Below are 20,355 nucleotides of genomic sequence, written 5' to 3' on the forward strand. Positions count from 1 at the left end.
AAGCTTCTTCGTGTCATTCGTGGCGAGTTTTTCAGGGAGCTTCCCGCCTGTTCTGCCGGTGAGTTCCCCACCACTATCCAATGACACTTAGTCACATTTTTGGAGCCTAGGGAGTTTCTCACCAGTTTAACCCACACTTAGAATTTTTTTCATTACTGGGGGGCTGAACTCATGAAAGGGTGCCCCGATCTCTAAATGAGCTTCATCCCCCACTCATGGACAATGCCACCCCCCACAAGCATATGGGCATTACCCCACACCCCCAAGTGAAGACACCCACTATAGGGTCCCTGGGCGCCCCCAATACCCCCTTACATGCCCTCACCTTTCAGGACGCCTACCAATCACCCCCTCCCTACCCCCTCATGAACATGGCCCTTGGTCCTGACTTTTGGCAATGCCACCTGGGTACCCTTGCACTAGGGAGTGGTGTTTGCTACAGGGGCCAAAGATGATGGCTTTGGTCTTCCTGATATTTAATTGGAGAAAATGTATTTTCATCCCATAATGGATGTCAGCCAAGCAATCCGACTGTTCCGTGACAATGGAGTGATTAAGAAAACTGGTAAGGTAAAACTGGCTGTCATCAGTGCACTTATGAAAACTGACATGCTTTCAGATGATGTCGATGAGAAATGGGTACCAAGGATAGATCCTTGGGAAATGCTAGAGGCAAACAGTGCAGGAGTGGGAAAGAAGCTGTTGATGGCGATTCTCTGGCTACGATTAAGTAGATGAGAATGAAAACAGGTGATCTGTCTCACCCAGCTGAGTGAGATGAGGCTTTGGAGAGGGATGGCTTGATCATCCATCTCTAAGGTTTCAGGCATGTTGAGAAGGATGAGCAGGGATATTTTACCTTTGTCACATGTCACATAGGGATATCATATATGACTTTGATAGAACAATGAGGCAGTAGTTTGCAAAGATGGTGGGGTTACATTTTTTTTGTGTAAGAGGGTTGATGATGCAGACCTGAAGGCGAGTGGGACAGAACCAGAGGGGAGGGAGTACTGTAAACAATATCAGCTAACATGGAGGAGAAGTTAGGTGGTCAGCAGTTTAGTGGGAATCGGGTTGAGGGAGCCAGAGGCAGGTCTCCTGGACAAGATGAGCTTGAACAAAGCATATGGGGCAATAGGAGTGAAGCTACAGAGATGCTAGTTCAGGGCTATGGCAAGGTAGAATTTTAGAGGAAGTTTGGCCAGTTAGCTTGTGGAGGGAACGGCATCGGCAGAAACCAAATGGACCTAACTGGTATGGCTAAACCAGTTGTCCACCATACCCATATTCTTTCAAGTGTGCATCCCTTGGACTTGGATATGTGTAGAATTAACTAACATTTAGATCATAATGTTAATTTTATTGAGTGATTTGCTTCAATTTATAAACTTCTAAGAGGCATGATATATATATATATATATATATATAAAACAAATGTTCTAAGCTGTGTATGAAATGTGCTACAAGAGCTAGTAACATTCGGTACAGTGAGTGACTGCACTTGCAGTCATACTGTAATATAGAACTGAGAATTGTTGTAAAGTGTGGCGATTAGCTCACAGGATCTGAGTAGTTAGATTGCAGAATGTTAATTACATTCTTGCCTGCCAAGCTTAAGTCTTGTTTGATGGGCTCCTTTGTCTTCAGTGTCATCTGTAGTCAGATGAGGGATTGGCACCAGTATTGTGCTGTAACATCTGCATCAGTACACCCGTATCTTGTGCTGTGGCCGTTATCTGGAATTCCCACACGAAACTCCTCTCTCTCTTCCACTTGCACTCTCCTGAAAGCCTACTTCTTTAACCAGAGTTGTCCACCTAATATGTCCTCCTTTGACTCAATTTTTTTATTTAGCCTGTGAAAGGACTTTGGACATTTTTCTAATTGAAGGTGCTATATTAGTAAGTTGTTGACTTTCATTTCATTAAGTCAGAGCAGTCAGTTTCCAAGTTTACGTTTCAAAACTTGCTGACTATTTGCAATGTGAACCATATTGTGCATTTACTTATAAAACTTTCTGCAACTGTCAGAATTGACTTGATGTTCCAAAGTGTAATGTTAAAAATTCTTTGTTGGGCTTGGTTGTTTCTTTGCTTAATTCTTGCACAGCATTACTATATTCAAAGGAAAACATTTAAATGAATAATGATTCTGCTACCAAAGTTTGGCGAGAGCTAAAAATGGAATGCAAAATAGATTGCAATTCCAGTATCCAGTACTGTAAAAATGGTCACTCAATTGTTAAGGACAATGAAGGATAATTGTAATTTGCTTCATTACAATAGGCATATTACTGTGCAGCCGAATAATATTTTTTTCAAGAAAGAGGTTGTGATCCACCAAACTGGGGAACATTTGGCCCATTCAATATTGTAATTCATTCACTTATCAACAAGGGAAAGAACTATCTTTGGAAGGGTGGCTATCATTATCCACAGAAACAGAATTCTGCTGTAGTTTGCTGCCAAATGATCTGTTTGTGACTAAAACATTGGTAAATTGCAAGCATCATATAGCTTTAATATTACTAATAGGCTGCATTGATGAGGTGTTTTTCACATCTCAACAAAAATGCTCGTTCGACTGATTGCCAAAAGTATTTGAGCCCCAAAACCTGATGAGGTGGGAAAGAAAAACTCTGAAGCATCACTGGAGTCATTACTGGGAAATTTTCAAACCTATCCAGAAATATAAAAAGCGCTTGACAAATAGATTGGTACAAAGGCCTTAACACACATTAATTTATGCAATTAACAGGGACATCTATCATTGCAAAATATATGTACATGGAGATTTTATTCTCTTAAATGTTTTATTCCTTTAAGTGTTCTAGACTGCACTACCTCAACATCTTGAAGAGTTTAAATTTTCTGCATCTTTCTAATTGTATTTTTTAATTTCACTAATTTATTTATAGAAAATACCTCTGTGAAAGGGCAATTGTCTTGGAAAAGCTCTGCAATGCAGCACGCCAAAGTATCAACATGCAGTGTCTCTGTTTTATTCCTCTACATTCTCTTCACCAATGCTGCTTAACCAGCTGTGTTTTTCCAGAATGTTGTATTTTTATTTTTGCTCCTTGTTTTTTTTTTACCATCTCAGTATAAGAAGGTACTGAGAAAAAGTCAAGCATTCCACAAGGGGAAAATCTGAGGTAAAGTCATCCCCAGAATTTATTTGCTTGGTCTAATTGCCATGAGAGCAATGTTAGTTGAGACCAGGGGGCAAACATTTTTCTTGCATATTAAGCAGCAGGTGGTCTTGGTAGATGAGGAAATTGTGTGTGCCATCTATCCTGAGAAAGAAAAATCAGTGCTTGAAGTGTTATTTGGGATGATCAAAATAAGATTTTCGTTTACACATGAGTGTCCAATTTAACAAGATTCAATTGTACTTTGATTCCCATTATGTGTATGCGTTACAAAATATTTGTCAAAGATTACATAATTTGGAATTATTGGCACAAGATAGGAATGCTTTAACCTGATTACTGTAAAAAGGTGTTGTATTTTAAGCTAGTCTGTTGAACTTAGTTGATCTATAGCCAAAATATAGTAAGGAATATAGGACCTGTTCTATCTCTAAATTTTTCTGATCCATTAAAAGTTAGAATGTGCATGTAACTTAACTGATCCAGTTACTCTTAACAGCTGAAAATATTTACATAATTATGTTATAAGCTCCATGATAGTGTTAAAAATGGCCAGTTCTTCCCTGTTGGTTAAATTGTTTTTTTAATGCCTGTTTTAAGTTGCAATGAATCTTCCTGGCAATCAGCCATTCTAGGGTGGTGTCTGTAAATGGCCATATATGGTTCTCTTTAGTACAGAAGTCTTTTCATTCATTATAGATGAGTTTCCAGTATGTTTACTATATACATCAGCCGCACTAACAACAAGATACTGATACTCATTACTTTTTGTGGAATGATTAAAAATTTATTATAAATTAATATAAAGAATAAATTCATCACTCGACTTTAACCAACAGTACCAATGTAGTGTTTTTTTTGTTTTTATATTTCTGATAAACTGATTCGGGTTTGTTTCTGTTGCATTCAAGGGAAGGGTTGAAATTTTTCCTGTTGATCAAATTGTTGCAAAAAAAAGTCAGCATGAGTCCAAAGTAATTAGCAAGTGGAATTTCATCCCCAGACATTTTCTGTTAGCTGTTGGAATTTATGTTGTTCAGTTAAAACTGATTATCTTAACCTATTTGTTATTAACGTGGTCATTGACTTTATCTCCCCCTCTTGCCTTGTATACTTACCTGAATAAGTAGGTTAACCCATCATGTTTGTATATTTTGAGCTCACAGTAAAATTTTACTGCATCATCCAGCCAGAAGGATGCCATTTTGGGTCATCATGCCTGTACTGAAAGTGCTTATTGGATTAGTGCCATTTCTCCCCCAGCCCTGTAAACTTTTCCTTTTCACCTATATATTTGAAGACATCCTAAACTGCATCCTGCTTGAAATGCTATGGGTAAGCATTCCAAATCCATCTTTAAAGCATTGGGCTAAAGCTAAAGGCACTTACAGCTTTTTGGATTTTGCTTGGTAAATCTGTTGGATCATACTTGTTACATCCTATCTCCTACAGCTTTCAAGTATATCATTTTTCATATATTAACAAAACACTGTGGGATGTTTTCTCCAATTTCTCCTAATACAGTACTCCTATGCGTTGTGCATTCATGTTTGTTCCTGGTTAGAACAAGGTCACTTTAAGAGTCCAATCTCGTCATCAGTGCATCACGTCATCGGCAGAAGGGCGGCCTAAAAGTCGGTCTGTTTTTACTGCCTGCTGAGTAAACACCTTTACAGTAAAGCTCTTGTTTATTTGTTCCTTCGTGGTCTGCAAGTCTATCACAAAGAACCTGGAGATGAGGTGGTTGATCCGTGCTGCAACACCCGCTAAAGAACTGCTGAAATCCGGTGGAGTAAGAAAAATCGTCGATCCATGCTGCAGCCATTTAAAAGGGAATAAGAAGATAAAAACATCGCTTCACCAAAGTTGGCAACAGGATAATAGCAGCAAACATTGAAGGAACTGAAATTTAAACAAAGATTTTGGTGAAAAGAACACATAAAGATGCTTGCCACGTGCTCCGCCTGGGAACAGTGCTCCCCCTACTCTGAGTAGCAAATAAACTAGCAAATACTCTGCAGCAATTTATTGAGAGCTAGGGGAGTTTTGCAACTTGCTTTGCAAAACTCTGAAAGGAGCAGGCAGAGTTGAGGGTTACCTTATTTAAAAAAGAAGCGAGGTAGTGCTCAACTTTGTGGTGCGTTAGTGCTTATGCAAGCCTCCCCATAGTGAAATGGTGGGAGTTTCTATCACCATGGGACTGTATGATAAAAGCAGTGAGCACTGGAGATCATACACTAAAAGATTTGAATATTTTGTCCAGGCGAACAAAGTTGCGGCAGACATCGTATTAGTCCTGACCTTCCTGAGCACGAATGGGGGTGGAAATCTTTCAACCTCCTGCAAAGTCTGGTGCAACCAGAAAAAACAGGCTCAACAATCTATGATGAAGGCCACTTCTCATCTAAACCTTTGGTCATTACCGAGAGGTTTCGGTCCCATAAACGTAACCATCACAATGGGAAACAATCACACAATTCGTAGCTATTTTGAAGAAATTAGCTGAATACTGTGAATTAAGAAATGTCTTGAACAATGCCATTAGAGAAAGGCTAGTATGTGAGCCAAGAATCGGAGGTCTCTGGAAAAGGCTGTAAATCAAAATCAACTTAGTCCTAAAGAAGGCTTTAGAAGTCATGATCTTTATGGAACTAGCAGCTAAGGAAGCGCAAAAATTAAGTTTGAGCACTAAATTCCACGAGGCATTGGCTGAAACACGAACACCGACACAGCTTAAACTTGGAAGACAGCAACTGATTGCTGGAGTAAAAGATGCAAAATGCAAGAATTGTGGTAAAAAGGGGCACATCAAACATGCTTGTTGGAGGAAGAAACAACTAGTCTTAAATGAGAAATACAAAAAGCAAGGACCAAATACATCAAGTAAAAAACTGAATAGAGGGAAGAGAATCTACACGATACAAAAAGGGTGTGAAAAGGGACCAGCGTCACAGTCAGATGTTGATCTGCCGTTGAACGTACTGGCCATTGCAGACGCTACAAACCATTTTTGGGTCACTCGTTTACTGGACAGATAACCAGGGAAAATGGAGATGAAATGAAAATTGCTTATTGTCACAAGTAGGCTTCAAATGAAGTTATTGTGAAAAGCCCCAAGTCGCCACATTCCGACGTCTGTTTGGGGAGGCTGGTACGGGAATTGAACCGTGCTGCTGGCCTGCCTTGGTCTGCTTTAAAAGCCAGCTCTTTAGCCCTGTGCTAAACCAGCTCCTCTGACCAGACCAAGATGACAAAGGCTCAGCATACTGTAAAAAATGTGGTTCAGGACTGAGAAACAAAGAATGAAGAGTTAACGGAAGATACACATGCAGGTTTTGCAGAAACTCATGAAGGATGTTTGGATGGGAGTTGCTCCAGACACTGCCGCAGTCATTTCATTGGTCCCAGAAACTTTTTATCGTGAAACTATGACATATTGTCTTAAAACTTTCAAAGATAATAGTCAAAATATATATTGGAGAAGTGGTTAGTTAAGTGGTTTGTTAAAGTGCCACCTCGATGTAAATGTGCAACTAAACGGACAGGCTGCAGACATGTCCCTGGACGTCGTAAAAGGCAACTATCCAGACCTAATGAGGAGAACCTGGCTGGAGAGAATCAAGCTAAACTGGGCCGAGGTGAATCACATGTCAGAGTCCAAAACAGGCCCAACCAAAAACCTAAAGGAACAGAAAGTAGCAGCTGCTGAAAAAGCTCTAAAAGCAGCTGTGGTCAAGGCTTTGGCCAGCAGTGCTGGGACCACGACAACAAAGGCTCAGCATACTGTAAACTATGTGGTTCAGGACTGAGAAACAAAGAATGAAGAGCTTACGGAAGATGCACATGCAGGTTTTGCAGAAACTCATGAAGGATGTTTGGATGGGAGTTGCTCCAGATGACGAAATGTAAAAAGTTGGAGCTGCTCAGACTGCAGTCTTGCAGCACCAATATTCCTTTCCTATTTCACTCCGTACAACAGCATCTCAAGTTGGTGCCAGAGAGTGGTGACTCTCTGCGAGCTCTCTCACACAGATTCTCTTCCTCCACCTTTACAAATACCACAATATGTTTAGCTGCCGAGTCCTTTGTCAGCTAGAACTTCAGAAATGCCAGACTTTTCTAAAATTATGCAGTAATTTTCATGACTTGCTTTGAGTATTTTGGCTTCGCTATGGAATACAGTGTAATAGATGTCTGTTGTCGTCACTAACTAAAACTTTTGGTGCATAGGGCCACTTTGAATACTTACCGTTGGTTAAAGTAATCGACTGCTGGAGTTTTGTTTTTAAAAATTTTGATTTAAAACGGGGGTAAATGAGAAATTAAAAGCTGGGGTAAAAGAAAGGCAAATTACCATGACCTATATATGTACCACCTTTGTCTATAACTTGCCATATGGAGGATATGTTCTTTGAACCTTTTATTCTATATGCTGATACAACCAACCTGTTGCACATTGAATACTTAATTTAGTTTCCGAGAGTACTTATTCAAGACGTTGATCAACTTGAAAAGTGACATGCTTCAGTGGAATGGGATAAAACTTTAGGTTAGTTTTTTGTAATATCTCTAAATTCAATTGCCTGTTCAAAGTGACCCATGGAACGAGGGGGAAAAAGTGTTGCACAGCATAAATGTGTTGGCTTGTTTCATTTGGCTTTGTGATTTAGCACAGGTTCCCACTGTGAGCTGGCACTTCACTGGTATGTTGGATTTTGTTAATCATTATATTATGACTGGTGGAATATCTTTTTGAAATAAATTTAAGAGTACCCAATTCCTTTTTTTCCAATTAAGGGGCAATCCACCTACCCTGCACATACTTTTGGGTTGTGGGGGTGAGACCCACATAGACACGGGGAGAATGTGCAAACTCCACATGGACAGTGACCCGGGGCCGGGATCGAACCCGGGTCCTCGGGAATATCTTATGTAGTTGTAACTTGCTAACTTATACCAAAATATATAGACATATTTAAAATCGCAAATTAGAATTTTCAATGTAGAAGAAATGAACAATATATAGTTTCAGCTAATGAGTTAGGATGGTAATATTAACCAAACTTGAGTGCCTTAAAATGAGTTTAATTTACAAAATGGCTTGAGTGCTGTTGGAAATCAGTTTTTGTTTCCTTAAGCATTTCCATTGTGTTGCTACACTAGCCATTAAACGAATATTGAACCTGATATTATTAAAGGCAGTGTCACCGATTATGGTTCAAATGCAACTTCCGGACTGGAATCGTAATGTTTAGAGTTTGATCCATTCAAACTGAATGTCACAGTTGTAATGCAAACTGTTGCATATCAACTAGATCATTTTATAAAATACGGGTTTCTAAAGAATATACAGTAATAGTGGACAGCTCTTCCAACTCCTAATCCTAAGAAGTTTACTTATGAGCACTTCCACGTTGCCCTGTTTGGAGTATTGCAGTTAAGATGCTCTGTGATTAGTACAGGTGATCATCCTTCCTCACACCGATGAAAAAGAGCAGTGGGTTTATTTGTGAACAGGTGACTAGATTTAGTTTAAGGCACCTTGGGATGTTTTACTAATTTAATGGTGCTGTAGAAATGCATGTTATTGTTGTAGTGGATCCTTTTCTAAGCCAAAATTTCATTCAAAAAGCATGCTTGGGGTAGTTTTATAACACATACGGCCAAATACATTATGTTGAGTAATGTGTAAGACCGCATACCTTGATAAATATATGGATATATACTCGCTCTTTTTTGTAAATAGATTTTCATACACAACTCGATGCAATGTCAATTAATTTTATTAATAAGAGTACACAAAGCTAACAGCCGTAGCTACTGACTTAAAATATATAGGAAAGATAAGGAACCATCACAACTGTTCACTCAAACTTAAAAGCTGTAATTTAGTCAAGTGGGAGCTTTTGCGATTACAAGATAGTAGCTATCGTTAATTTATTCAACATATTCAACAACAGTTGTATTAATACATTTTAACATTAACTTTTTAAATTATCTATATCTTAATTTGAGTTATGGGCCTATTCTTGCTCTTCTATTGTCTTCAAGTTTGTCAATATCCCATTCACAGTGCAATGTGGAAGAGGAAAAAATAGGATTTTCTGAAGTCCGTTTTTGAAGTCTGAAGAAATGTTTCATGTTTCATTACTTTTGTTTCAAAATTTTCTGCACTTGCCTTGTACTACTGCAGTTGTAAGCACTTGCAGGTGACCAACCTCCATCACAGTGCCAAAATTGTTTCACCAATAGCTAAGATTTGTGCCAGATCATTTTGGGATAATTGCAATTTGGGAATGCTCTCCATTGCGCAGTCAGGCAGGAGGCATTCCAATTCCCAGTGTAATATGATGTAAGGCACTAAAGATTTTGGTCGTTTTTGTCCCAAATCATTCGCCACAGATGTTGAAAGGTAAATGTGTTTCAATCTGCACCGGAGCAAGTAGAGTTGGAGACAGTGCTGTTGTACCTGTAATTTATTTAGCAGATGGAGTGAAGCCTGCATTCTACGAAGCTTGTTGCAACTTGAAGTTCATGGCAGATTTATTGTGGTATGAATTTGGTTGAGTAAAGGTAATAACGATTTTGCCCAAACCAGGGCAAAATGTTGTATTTCTTTCCACAATTCCAGATGTCTTGGATAGCATTTTATTACATTATTTGCCATATTGTGTTTGCTATATTTAAATAATGGAAGAAATAGATTTAACAATTCCATCTCTCTCCATTTTAATGCCTTTAATGCCAACTTTATCGAAGTTTATTACATTGAGCTTTTGGTAGTAAATTATGCAGAGAAGTCCAGGTTTGTTGTTTGGCTGTGAAGCATCTTGCGGATTAGAAAACCAAAGCATCAAATAAACCTGATTGAAATCTGCTATGTGCTTCCATCCAACATTATAAAGCACTAACAGGATTGTTTTTCTCTTTGCTTGTCACCTTGACTTGTCCTTCCTGTCTGCTTAATATGAGTTGAATACATCAGCTGTTTGTGTGTATGGTTTGAATTATTTAACACTTCTGTCCCCACTACACTGATAAGACACAGTTGAAGGTTGTTTTCAGGTGCTAAATATGAACTTCCAATGGTGATTTAAAAAAAATAGTTTATGCTTAAGGATAGATGTTATTCAGTTAATGCCATGGAGAATTGTTTCAATAAATGCTCCTGCATGTGATTATGTAATCCCTAACATTCATCGGCTCGAGAACAAGGTGTTTGTTTTCGAGGCCTCCTTATTCAAAATACACAGTGCAGTCAGACCTTTCATAAGGTTTGTTGAATAACACTGCGAATATAATAGCTAAAGATTTAATGGTACAGTAACCAAAAGTCCAAGAAGAAATCCTTTGGGATATCCTTACTGAGATCTTCCCTGCCTTATACAGAATGGAGCAAAGAGTACATCAAATTTTATAGTGAGTAGAAGCAGTTGCCATATATTGTTCCTGCTCCCGCTATACCTGTTGGATTAAATGTAATTTGCAACTGGTTTAACGGATTAGTTCCTTCCCTCACTAAGCACATGAATGCCCAGTAAACTACCAGTTGCCTTAAAATTAGCATAACTTGCCAATATTTGCAGGCTCAATTCTCCAGAGTTAGTTTATGGTATTAACTGAATGACATCTGTTCTTAAGTGTATCGGAAGTTCAGATTTAGAAGCTGAAAACAACTTGATGAGAATATTGACAGATTCATTTCTTTATTATGCTGATTACCAAGCAATTCTTAAAGGGATATGGGCCAAATGCAGGCAAGTGGGACTAGCTTAGTGATAGAAACTAGGCGGCATGGACCAGCTGGCCCGATGGGCCTATGACTCTTATCAATATAATTCACATTCAGCAGACAGTATGAGTTGCAAGAATAAAAATTATGACTTGTAACTGTCATGGTGGCTCACTTTTAAAAATTCATTTACGGGATGTTGCTAGCCGGTCCTGCATTTATCGTCCATCCCTAACTGCCCTCCATTTCGGAGGTCATTTGAGAGTCACATTGTTGTGGATCGGGAGTCACATGTAGGTCAGATCAGGTAAGGACGGCAGATTTCCTTCTCTAACATTAGTGAACCAGATGGGTTTTTACGACAATTGACAATGGTTTCATGGTCATCATTAGGCTTTTAATTCCAGATTTCTTTTATTGGATTCAAATTTCACCGCCTGCAGTGGTGGGATTTGAACCTGGGTCCCCAGATGTTGCCCTGGATCTCTGGATTACCAGTCCAGTGACAATGCCACTGGCCCACTGTCTCCGCTATTTAACCTCTTTAATTATGGCATCTATCATCCCCCTCTTTTTCAATAAAGAAATTACATTTGCTATTTTCCAATCCAATGGAACACATCCTAACTCGGGTCAAATTCTGCGACCCATCATCTCTGTGCCCACTGACCGACATTGGCTTCTTTTCCAACTTCCCCCAAAGAGTGCCCCCAAGATCACTCTACTCTTAATTCTGGTCTTTTGTACATCCCTGTTTTTCACCTCTCCAATATTCACACCTCCAATATTCAAATGTTGCCACTTTTATCCTTGGAAATTGAATATTTTAATATTTTTTCTGCTATCAACTGGCTGACTTAATATAGTCAAAATGCAATTTAATGGTCAGAACAGAATATTTTCTGAAATCTTGACCTTCATTTATAACTAATTTATCGCATAGGTAGAATTCTTTCAGGTTTAAGATCAATGGGAGAAGAATTGTTCTGGTCATTGTGTAATGACATTATGAACGCATTCAAAAGGAACATGTTAACAATGTTATAATTCACTTCCCTCCCCCCGACCCCAATTATTTTAGCCCTATTTCCCATATATCTGTGCAAATAAAATCTGGGAGAATGCATTCCTGACCCCCCCCCCTCTGAATGATCATATGGAACAGTGCCAGTAAAGCTTTCGGGTCTCGAATGTACCGCTCCAATCATTGCAATGGAGAGGGGCAGTTTGAGTCCCTGCAGTTGAGTCCCTTTCTTGGGACATCAAGTCAAGGATCTTATGATTTTTTTTTTTGCAGCAGACAGAAACCATGGTAGCTCCAGTGGTTCCCCCCCATCAGAACTGCCACAGTCGGCCACTTTCCTCATTCACTACCAAGCATTAGGTCTTGCTAGGATTGCTAATACCCAGCATTTAACTGGATTATTAAAATGATCCAATTCATCAAATCTGCGCACACTTGAGGTCTGACACTTTGGCTTGCTGAGCCTATCCTTGTATTTCATTGGCACCCACGATGTACCTTGTATTAGTCTTAAAGATTGAAATCACTTTTTTTTTAAATAAAGGCCAAATATAAGTCAATTAAATAATTTAATTCCCAGATCATATATGTACGTTAAAAGGTTTTATCTTGTAGTTTAGACTGAATTGGTAACAGTATGACTAGACTGCAGTAATCATACTATTAATGAAATGTTTGTTAGTGTAGTAACAGAAGTATCTTTTGTATTGTAATCTTGCATTGTTAATCAGGATTTAAAACAATGTAGGATTAGTTTACATTACTGAGTGTATTTTTCTCTTTATAGGATCGCACTCGTCTTTATGATTCTCTGAACATGCATTCACTTGAAAACTCACTTATTGACATAATGAGAGCTGAACACGATCCACTGAAAGGTTAGTATTACTCGTACAAGTAATGAAATAGACATAACGTTTTTACGAGCTATTCATTCATCCTTGTAACAAATGATTCAACAGTTTTTTTAGCAGTCATACTAATTTAGATCTGATATTCGTTTATGTTCCATGTGAGCCTCTTCACATCTTAAACTAAAAAAGTTGCACATGTACAAAAGTACAGAAAGACAACCGTTCGCTGTCAAAAGCAGCTGAAGGGTGATTTAATGACTAGAAGAAAAATAGGACCAATTAATGCTCTAAAAGAATGTACATAAATTAATGAATGTGGAAAAGGCCTTTATTCTTTGGTACAAAGAACAAATATCAAGACCAAACAGATCACAGGGTAAGCAAAGAGGTAAAAATTAACCTAATGATTACAAGTAGAATTACATGAAATCTTGCAGCATGGAATGAGACCATTCAGCCCAACAAGTCGAAGTGTTTATGTTCCACGTGCACCTCCTCCCATGTTAATTCATCCCACGCTCCCATATGTCCTTACCTAGCATCCCCTCAAAAGGATCTTAGCTCAGAAAATCAGGAAATAGAATCAGTATTGGTGGAAAGTAGGAATAAAAAGGGTTAGAAAACACTGGTGGGAGTAGGTTCTTGGATCCTAAAAGCAGTATGCTGTAAAACAAGAAATAATTGGAGCTTGTAGCAAAGGCAACACAATAATTGTGGGGTACTTCAATCTTCTTATTGACTGGACTGTTCAGATTGGCAAAAGCTGGTCTAGACAAAGTTTGTAGAATGCTTTCATGACAATTTCTTGGAACAACACATGTGTAACTAACTAGGGATGAAGCAATTTTAGATCTAGTATTGTGCAGTGAGGCAGAGCTAAATTGGTAATCTCATTGTAAAGGATTCGCTGGGAAAAGATGATCATAGCACAATTGAATTCCAAGTTTGAAGCGACGTGCTCCAGTCCCAAACCACCTTAAATTTAAACAAAGCCAATTACATAGATATGAGGGGAGAGCTGGCTAAGATTAATTGGATACATAGGCTAAAGGTGGTTAATAAATGGTGGGAAACATTTAAAGAAACAATTCAACATGTTCAATCAAAATACATTCCATTGGAAAAAAACTCAGCAAAATCCATCCATGACTTTGTCAGGAAATTAAAAATAGTCTTGGATTAAAAGAAGAGGTTTATAATGTTGTCAAGGACAATAGTAAGCCTGATGATTGGAACTATTTCAGAATCCAATAAAGGGCAATCAAAAAGTTGATACATAGGGGAAAAATAGAAAATGAGAATAAACTGCCCAGGAATATAAAAAACGATTGCAAGAGCTTTTACAGGTATATTAAATGAGAAGATTAGCTAAAGTAAATGTTGGTCCCTTGGAGGTAGAGACAGGAGAAATTATCATTAGAAATGGTAGAGACATTGGGCAAATAATGTGTGTCCGTCTTCACAGTAGAAGACATAAGTATGAGAAATAGAAGGAAACCAAGACCCCGACAAACCTTCGTCTATTTCTTTGGCCAAGGGTAGTATCATGACCGGTACAGGCATGAAGGGCCTGTTCCTGTGCTGCATTGTTCTTTGTTCTTTGGGTGATGAACTTAAGGTCATTAATATTAGCAGAGAAAAAGTATTGGAGAAATGTAAGAGACTGAAATCCAACAAATCCCCAGGCCTTTGTCTTAGCATTTTAAAAGAGATAGCTGCAGTGATAATGGATGCGTGATTATAATTTACCAAAATTCCCTACTTTCTGGAATTGTCCCAGTGGATTGGACGTTCACACCACTATTCAAGAAAGGAGGGAGGCAGAAAACCGGGAGCTACAAGCTAATTAGCCTGACATTAGTCATCAGGAAAATGCTATAAGACTTGCAATGGTTTTCTAATGCATTATGATCAGACAGAGCCTACATGGTTTATGAAAGGGAAACTATTTGATAAGTTTATTAAAGTTTCTTCATGATGTAACTAGTACGGTAGATAAAGGGGAATAAATAGATGTAGTATATTTGTATTTTCAAAAGTTATTCAATGAGATGCCACAAAATGAGGGCTCATGGGTGTTGAGGCCAAACATCAGCATGGATAGAGAATTGGTTAATGGAGCAATAGTAGGGATAAACGGGGCCTTTTCCAATTGGCAGGCTGTAATGAGTGGAGTGCCAAAAGAAGGAACAGTGCTGAGGCCTCTGCTATTTGCAATCTATATTAATTATGTTAACAGAAAGACAGAGAGTAACGTATCTAGGTTTGTTGATGGTACAAAACTAGGTAGATGTGTAAATTGTGAGCAGGACTCAAGGATGCAAAGAGATACAAAGCAGTTAAGTGAATGGACTAAAATGAAAAAATGAATGAAATGAAAATCGCTTATTGCCACAAGTAGGCTTCAAATGAAGTTACTGTGAAAAGCCCCTAGTCGTCACATTCCGGCGCCTGTTCGGGGAGGCTGGTAAGGGAATTGAACCGTGCTACTGGCCTGCCTTGGTCGGCTTTAAAAGCCAGCGATTTAGCACTAGATGGCAGATGCAGTATGAGTTATTCAATTAGTAATGAGAATAGTAAAGCAGAATTTTTTTTTTTTTAAATGGTGAGAATTTGTAAAACTTTGAAGGGGCTTGGGTGTATGCTTACAAGGAACACAGAAAATTAGCCGACAGGTACAGCAAACAGTGAGGAAGGCATATGACATAGCTTTTATGGCAAGAGGATTGGGGTACAAGAATAAAAAAATATTGCTTCAGTTCTACAGGGCTTAAAGGATGAATAAGCTTGCATTAGAAGCAATACTGCAAAGGTTCACTAGATTGTTTCCTGGGATGAGAGAGTTGTCCGATGATGAGGTGCTGAATAAATTGGGCTTTTGTACTCTTCTGGCGTTTCAAAGAATGTGAAGTGATCTCATTGAAACATAATATAAGATTCTGAACAATCTTAACAGGATAGAGAAGTTGTGTCCTCTGGATGGGGAAATCTAAACATGGAAGAGCAGTCTCAGGATAAGGGGATTGGGACCATCATGAGAAGGAATATCTGTTGTGAACCTTTGGAATTCTCTACACCAAAAATTGTAAATGCTACTTCTTTGCATTTATTTAATGGAGTGGATGCATAGAGAATGTTTTCTCTTGTGGGGAAGAGCATAATTAGAGGCTATCAATATAAGATATTCACCTGGAAATCCAATAGGCAATTCAGGAGGAACTTCTTCACCCAAAAAGTAGGAAGAATGTGTAATCCACTACCACATGGGAGTGTTGAAGTAAATACTATAGATGCATTTGAAGGAAAACTAGACAAGCATACGAGAAGGAAATAGATGGTTGCAAGACTAGATTCAAATGAGAAAAGATGGGAGAAGGGTCGATTGAAGCAAATTTCACCATCTGCAGTGGCAGAATTGAACCTGGGACCCCAGAATCCTCTGGGTCTCTGGATTACTAGTCCAGTGCCTGCCCAGTAATTTGCAATGTGTCTTATTTCAATGAGTTATCTGCAGTGTTTCTTATTTCAGTGACGTTTTTGCAGTGTGTCTTAAATCAGGGAGGTATTTGCAATGTGCCTTATTTCAATGAGTTATCAAGCATCTTCCAAAGCTTTAATTTAAAATGCTATATCATGGCAGATGAACCCAAATCCTTGGTTTGCTCACCTTGCTCAATGTGGGAGGCTGGGAACATTTCCAGTGCCCGGCACCAGCATGTGTGGAGGAAGTGTCTCCAGCTATAGATGTTGGAAGCATGAGTTTCACAGTTGGAGCGAAGTAGGGCATCAATGAGGCGGAGAGAGTCGTGGATGGCACTTATAGAGAGGTGGTCACACCGCAGACTCAAAACTCCACAGGCAGGAGGGAATGGGTGACCGTCAGGCAGAGCAGGAGAGGTCGGCAGGCAGTGCAGAACTTTCCTGTGGCCAATCCCTCGCCAAACAGATATACCGGTTTGGATACTGTTGAGGGGAATGACCACTGAGGAGCAGCACAGCAGTTAGCACTGCTGCCTCACAGCTCCAAGGACCCGGGTTCAATTCCGGCCTTGGGTCACTGTCTGTGTGGAGTTTTCACTTTCTCCCCGTGTCTGCATGGGTTTCCTCCGGGTGCTCTGGTTTCCTCCCACAGTCTAAAGATATGCAGGTTAGGTGGATTGGCCATGCTAAATTGACTTTAGTGTCCAAAAAGGTTAGGTGGGGATAGGATGGAGATGTGGGCTTGGGTAAAGTGCTCTTTCCAAGGACTGGTGCCGACTCGATGAGCCGAATGGCCTCCTTCGGCACTGTAAATTCTATGATTCTATAAAAGAACCGGCATGGACTGGTTAAGCCCAATGGCCAGTTTCTGTGCCATATATCTAATGTAGATTTCTGGGATCTCACTAATCAAGGGATATGGGGAGTGGACAGGAAAATTGAGCTAAAGTCGATGATCAGCCATGATTGTATTGAATGGCAGTGGAACAGGCTCGAACAGCCATCTGTTTCTATTTCTTCCTCTGTTCTTATATTCCTGTATGCACCCAAACTATTCACCTCAACCACTCCACATTGCAATGTGAATTGAGAGTTGTAGAAAATCTAAACTAACTGGTCAATAATAGGAATTTTTTAAGTATACAGTAATTTAACGTAACAACAATAGGCAAAAAAAGAGCAAAAATTGGGTACCTGTAAATCATTTAGTCGAAAGTTAGGAGTGGGAAAAATGTGTTGTTTCATATTTGTTCATGGGATGTGGGCATCGCTGGCTAGACCAGGGTTTGTTGCCCATCTTAATTGCCCTTGAGAAGGTGCTGCCTTCTTGAACCGCTGCAGTCCATGCGTTGTGGGAACACTCACAGTTCTATTAGGGAGGGAGTTCCAAGATTTTGACCCAGCAACTGAACAAATGACTATATAGTTCCAAGTCAGGATGGTGTGTGACTTGCCATTAGTGGTGTTCGCATGCATCTGCTGCCTTTGTCGTTCTAGGTGATCGAGGTCGCATGTTTGAATGGTGCTGTCGAAGGAGCCTTGGTGAGTTGCTGCTGTGCATCTTGTAGATGGAACACTGCTGCCATTGTGTGTTGGAGTAAATGTTTATTGTGATGGACAGGATGCCAATCATGTGGGCTGGTTTGTAATGGATGGTGTCAAGCTTCGTCAGTCTTACTGGAGCTGCAATCATCCAGCCAAGTGGAGAGTATTCCATTATACCCTGACTTATGCATTGTAAATGGTGGACAAACTTTGGGGAATCAGGACACGAGTTACTTGTCGCAGGATTCATAGCCTCTGACCTGCTCTTGTAATGCACAATATTTATATGGCTAATCCAGTTCGGTTTCTGGTAAATGGTAACCCCAGGGCGGTGTTAGAGGGGGATTCGGCGATGGTAATGCCAATGTCAAGGGGAGATGGTTCGATTCTCTCTTGTTGGAAATGGTCATTGTCTGGCACTTAGTGTTAATATTGTGACTACTTGTGACACTAATAAATATTATTGGATTGGATTTGTTTATTGTCACGTGTATCCAGATACAGTGAAAATTTTTCTGCGAGCAGCTCAAACCAATCATTTAGTACATGAAAAGAAAATACATAATAGGGCAACACAAGGTACACAATGTAAAGCATATAGGAGTGTAGTATTAATCAGGTCAGTCGTAAGAGGGTCATTTAGGAGTTTGGTAACAGCAGGTAAAAAGCTGTTTTGAGTGAGCTTGTGCGTGTTCTCAGACTTTTGTATCTCCTGCCCGGTGGAAGATGTTGGAAGAATGAGTAAGACGGGTGGAAGGAGTCTTTGATTATGCTGCCCGCTTTCCCAAGTCAGCGGGAGGTGTAGAAAGAGTCAATGGATTATTATTACTTGTGTGACACGAATGTTACTTGCCACTTAGCCTAAGCCTGAATATTGCCTAGGTCTTGCTGTATATGGACAGACTGTTCCAGCATCTGAGGAGTCGTGACTCGTGCTGAACATTGTGCAAACATCAGCAATGGATGGAAGGTAATTGATGAAAGAGCTGAAGGACACTACCCTGAGGAACTCCTGCAGCAATGTTCCAGGGCTGACATGATTGACCTCCAGCAACCAAAACTACCTTACTTGGTGCTAGTTATGACTCTAACCAGTGGCGAGTTTTCCCCCTGATTCCCATTTACTTCAGTTTTGCTTGGGCCCTTGATGCCACATTTGGTCAAATGCAGCCTTGAAGTCAAGGGCAGGCACTCTCACTTCAAGTCTTTAGTCAGCTGTTTTGTCAATGTTTGGACAGAGGCTGGAATGAGGTCCGGCGCAGAGTATTCAGAGCATCAGTGAGTAGATTATTGCTAAGTAAGTGACCGAGAGTAAACTGGGCAGTAATTGGCCGGGTTGGATTTTTCCTGCTTTTTGTGGACAGGGCACACCTGGGTAATTTTACACATTGCCGGGTAGATGCCATCGTTGTAGTTGTACTGGAACAGCTTGGCTAGGGGCACAGTTAGTTCTGGAGCACAAGCTGAAATGTTATCATGACCCACAGCCTTTGCAGTATCCAGTGCATTCAGCTGTCTCACACAACACGATGGATGGGATCCTTTAAGTGGTGATGGGGCTTTGTCTCCACAAGGACTGTGCAATGGTCACTCCTAATGGCGACTAGGGGCTTTTCACAGTAACTTCATTTGAAGCCTACTTGTGACAAGCGATTTACATTTCATTTCATATTGTCATGGACTGATGCATCTGTGATAGGTAGATTGATGAAGATGAAGTCAAGTAGGTGTTTTCTTCTTGTTGGTTCCCTGAACACCTCCCGAAACCCAGTCTAGCAGCTATGTCCTTTCGGGCTCAGACAGTAGTGACACTACTGAGCCACTCTAGCTGCTGCACATTGTACCTTCTGTGCGATTGTGACCTTCAGTGCTTCCTCAAAGTGGTGTTCAACATGGAGGAGTGCAGATTCATCAGCTGAGGGGGACAGTAGGTGGTAATAAGCAGGTTTCCTTGCCCATGTCTGAGCTCATGGCATAACACTTCATGGGGTCCATAATCAATGTTGATGCTTTAACAATTGCATGAATCCAAAAACGTTGTGACAAATGTGCATTCATTGTAGTTTAAGACAATAAGTCATGTATCATTACATTTTATTCCGAGTACTCCCACTTTACGAAAGAAAATGATTCTCGCGATATTTCTCAATACATTTTGAAAGTTCATTTCAGTGGTGTTTTAGAGACCCTCGGTTATGGTGTTGTCTACATTAGGCACTCAGATGGAGTAAATTTCATGGTAAAATCCCATCTATTCAGGAACTGCTACATTGCAAACACCAGGAGATGTAGTGTATGTCCAGGTTGAGGGGCACCAAGAACCACCTGGACAAACCCCAATACAGACGAGGACATTTCTCTTCCCTGCCAAGAGTGTGACTTCCCTCAGTTCGCAGAGTAGCCCTTGGACTTGTCTCTACTGTATTCAAGAATGTTATTTCTGGATGTTCCTTTTGGATTGTCCAAGAAGGAGACAGACCCTACCTAATGGTCACACTATAATTGGAATATGTTTGGAAATGTTGTGATAGCCGACATAATTTTTCTACTCAAAAATGAGGGTAGT

General features: G+C 39.8%; 1 protein-coding gene across 4 annotated transcripts in view; it reads left to right on the forward strand.

Annotated features, from left to right (window-relative positions):
* The window catches only part of cpeb2 (cytoplasmic polyadenylation element binding protein 2), a 168,359-nt gene that overhangs the window by 29,809 nt on the left and 118,195 nt on the right, over positions 1-20,355 (forward strand). For 2 of the 4 annotated variants that reach the window (XM_072496399.1, XM_072496398.1), the window contains exons 3-4: positions 12,698-12,788; positions 17,742-17,786. In XM_072496399.1, coding sequence (XP_072352500.1) covers positions 12,698-12,788; positions 17,742-17,786 — 136 coding nt within the window. The remainder of the gene's footprint in view (positions 1-12,697; positions 12,789-17,741; positions 17,787-20,355) is intronic. The other 2 variants (XM_072496400.1, XM_072496401.1) reach the window with 1 other exon arrangement.

This window comes from Scyliorhinus torazame, chromosome 3 (genome assembly GCF_047496885.1).
Source record: "Scyliorhinus torazame isolate Kashiwa2021f chromosome 3, sScyTor2.1, whole genome shotgun sequence".
In the NCBI taxonomy this organism is placed as follows: domain Eukaryota; kingdom Metazoa; phylum Chordata; class Chondrichthyes; order Carcharhiniformes; family Scyliorhinidae; genus Scyliorhinus; species Scyliorhinus torazame.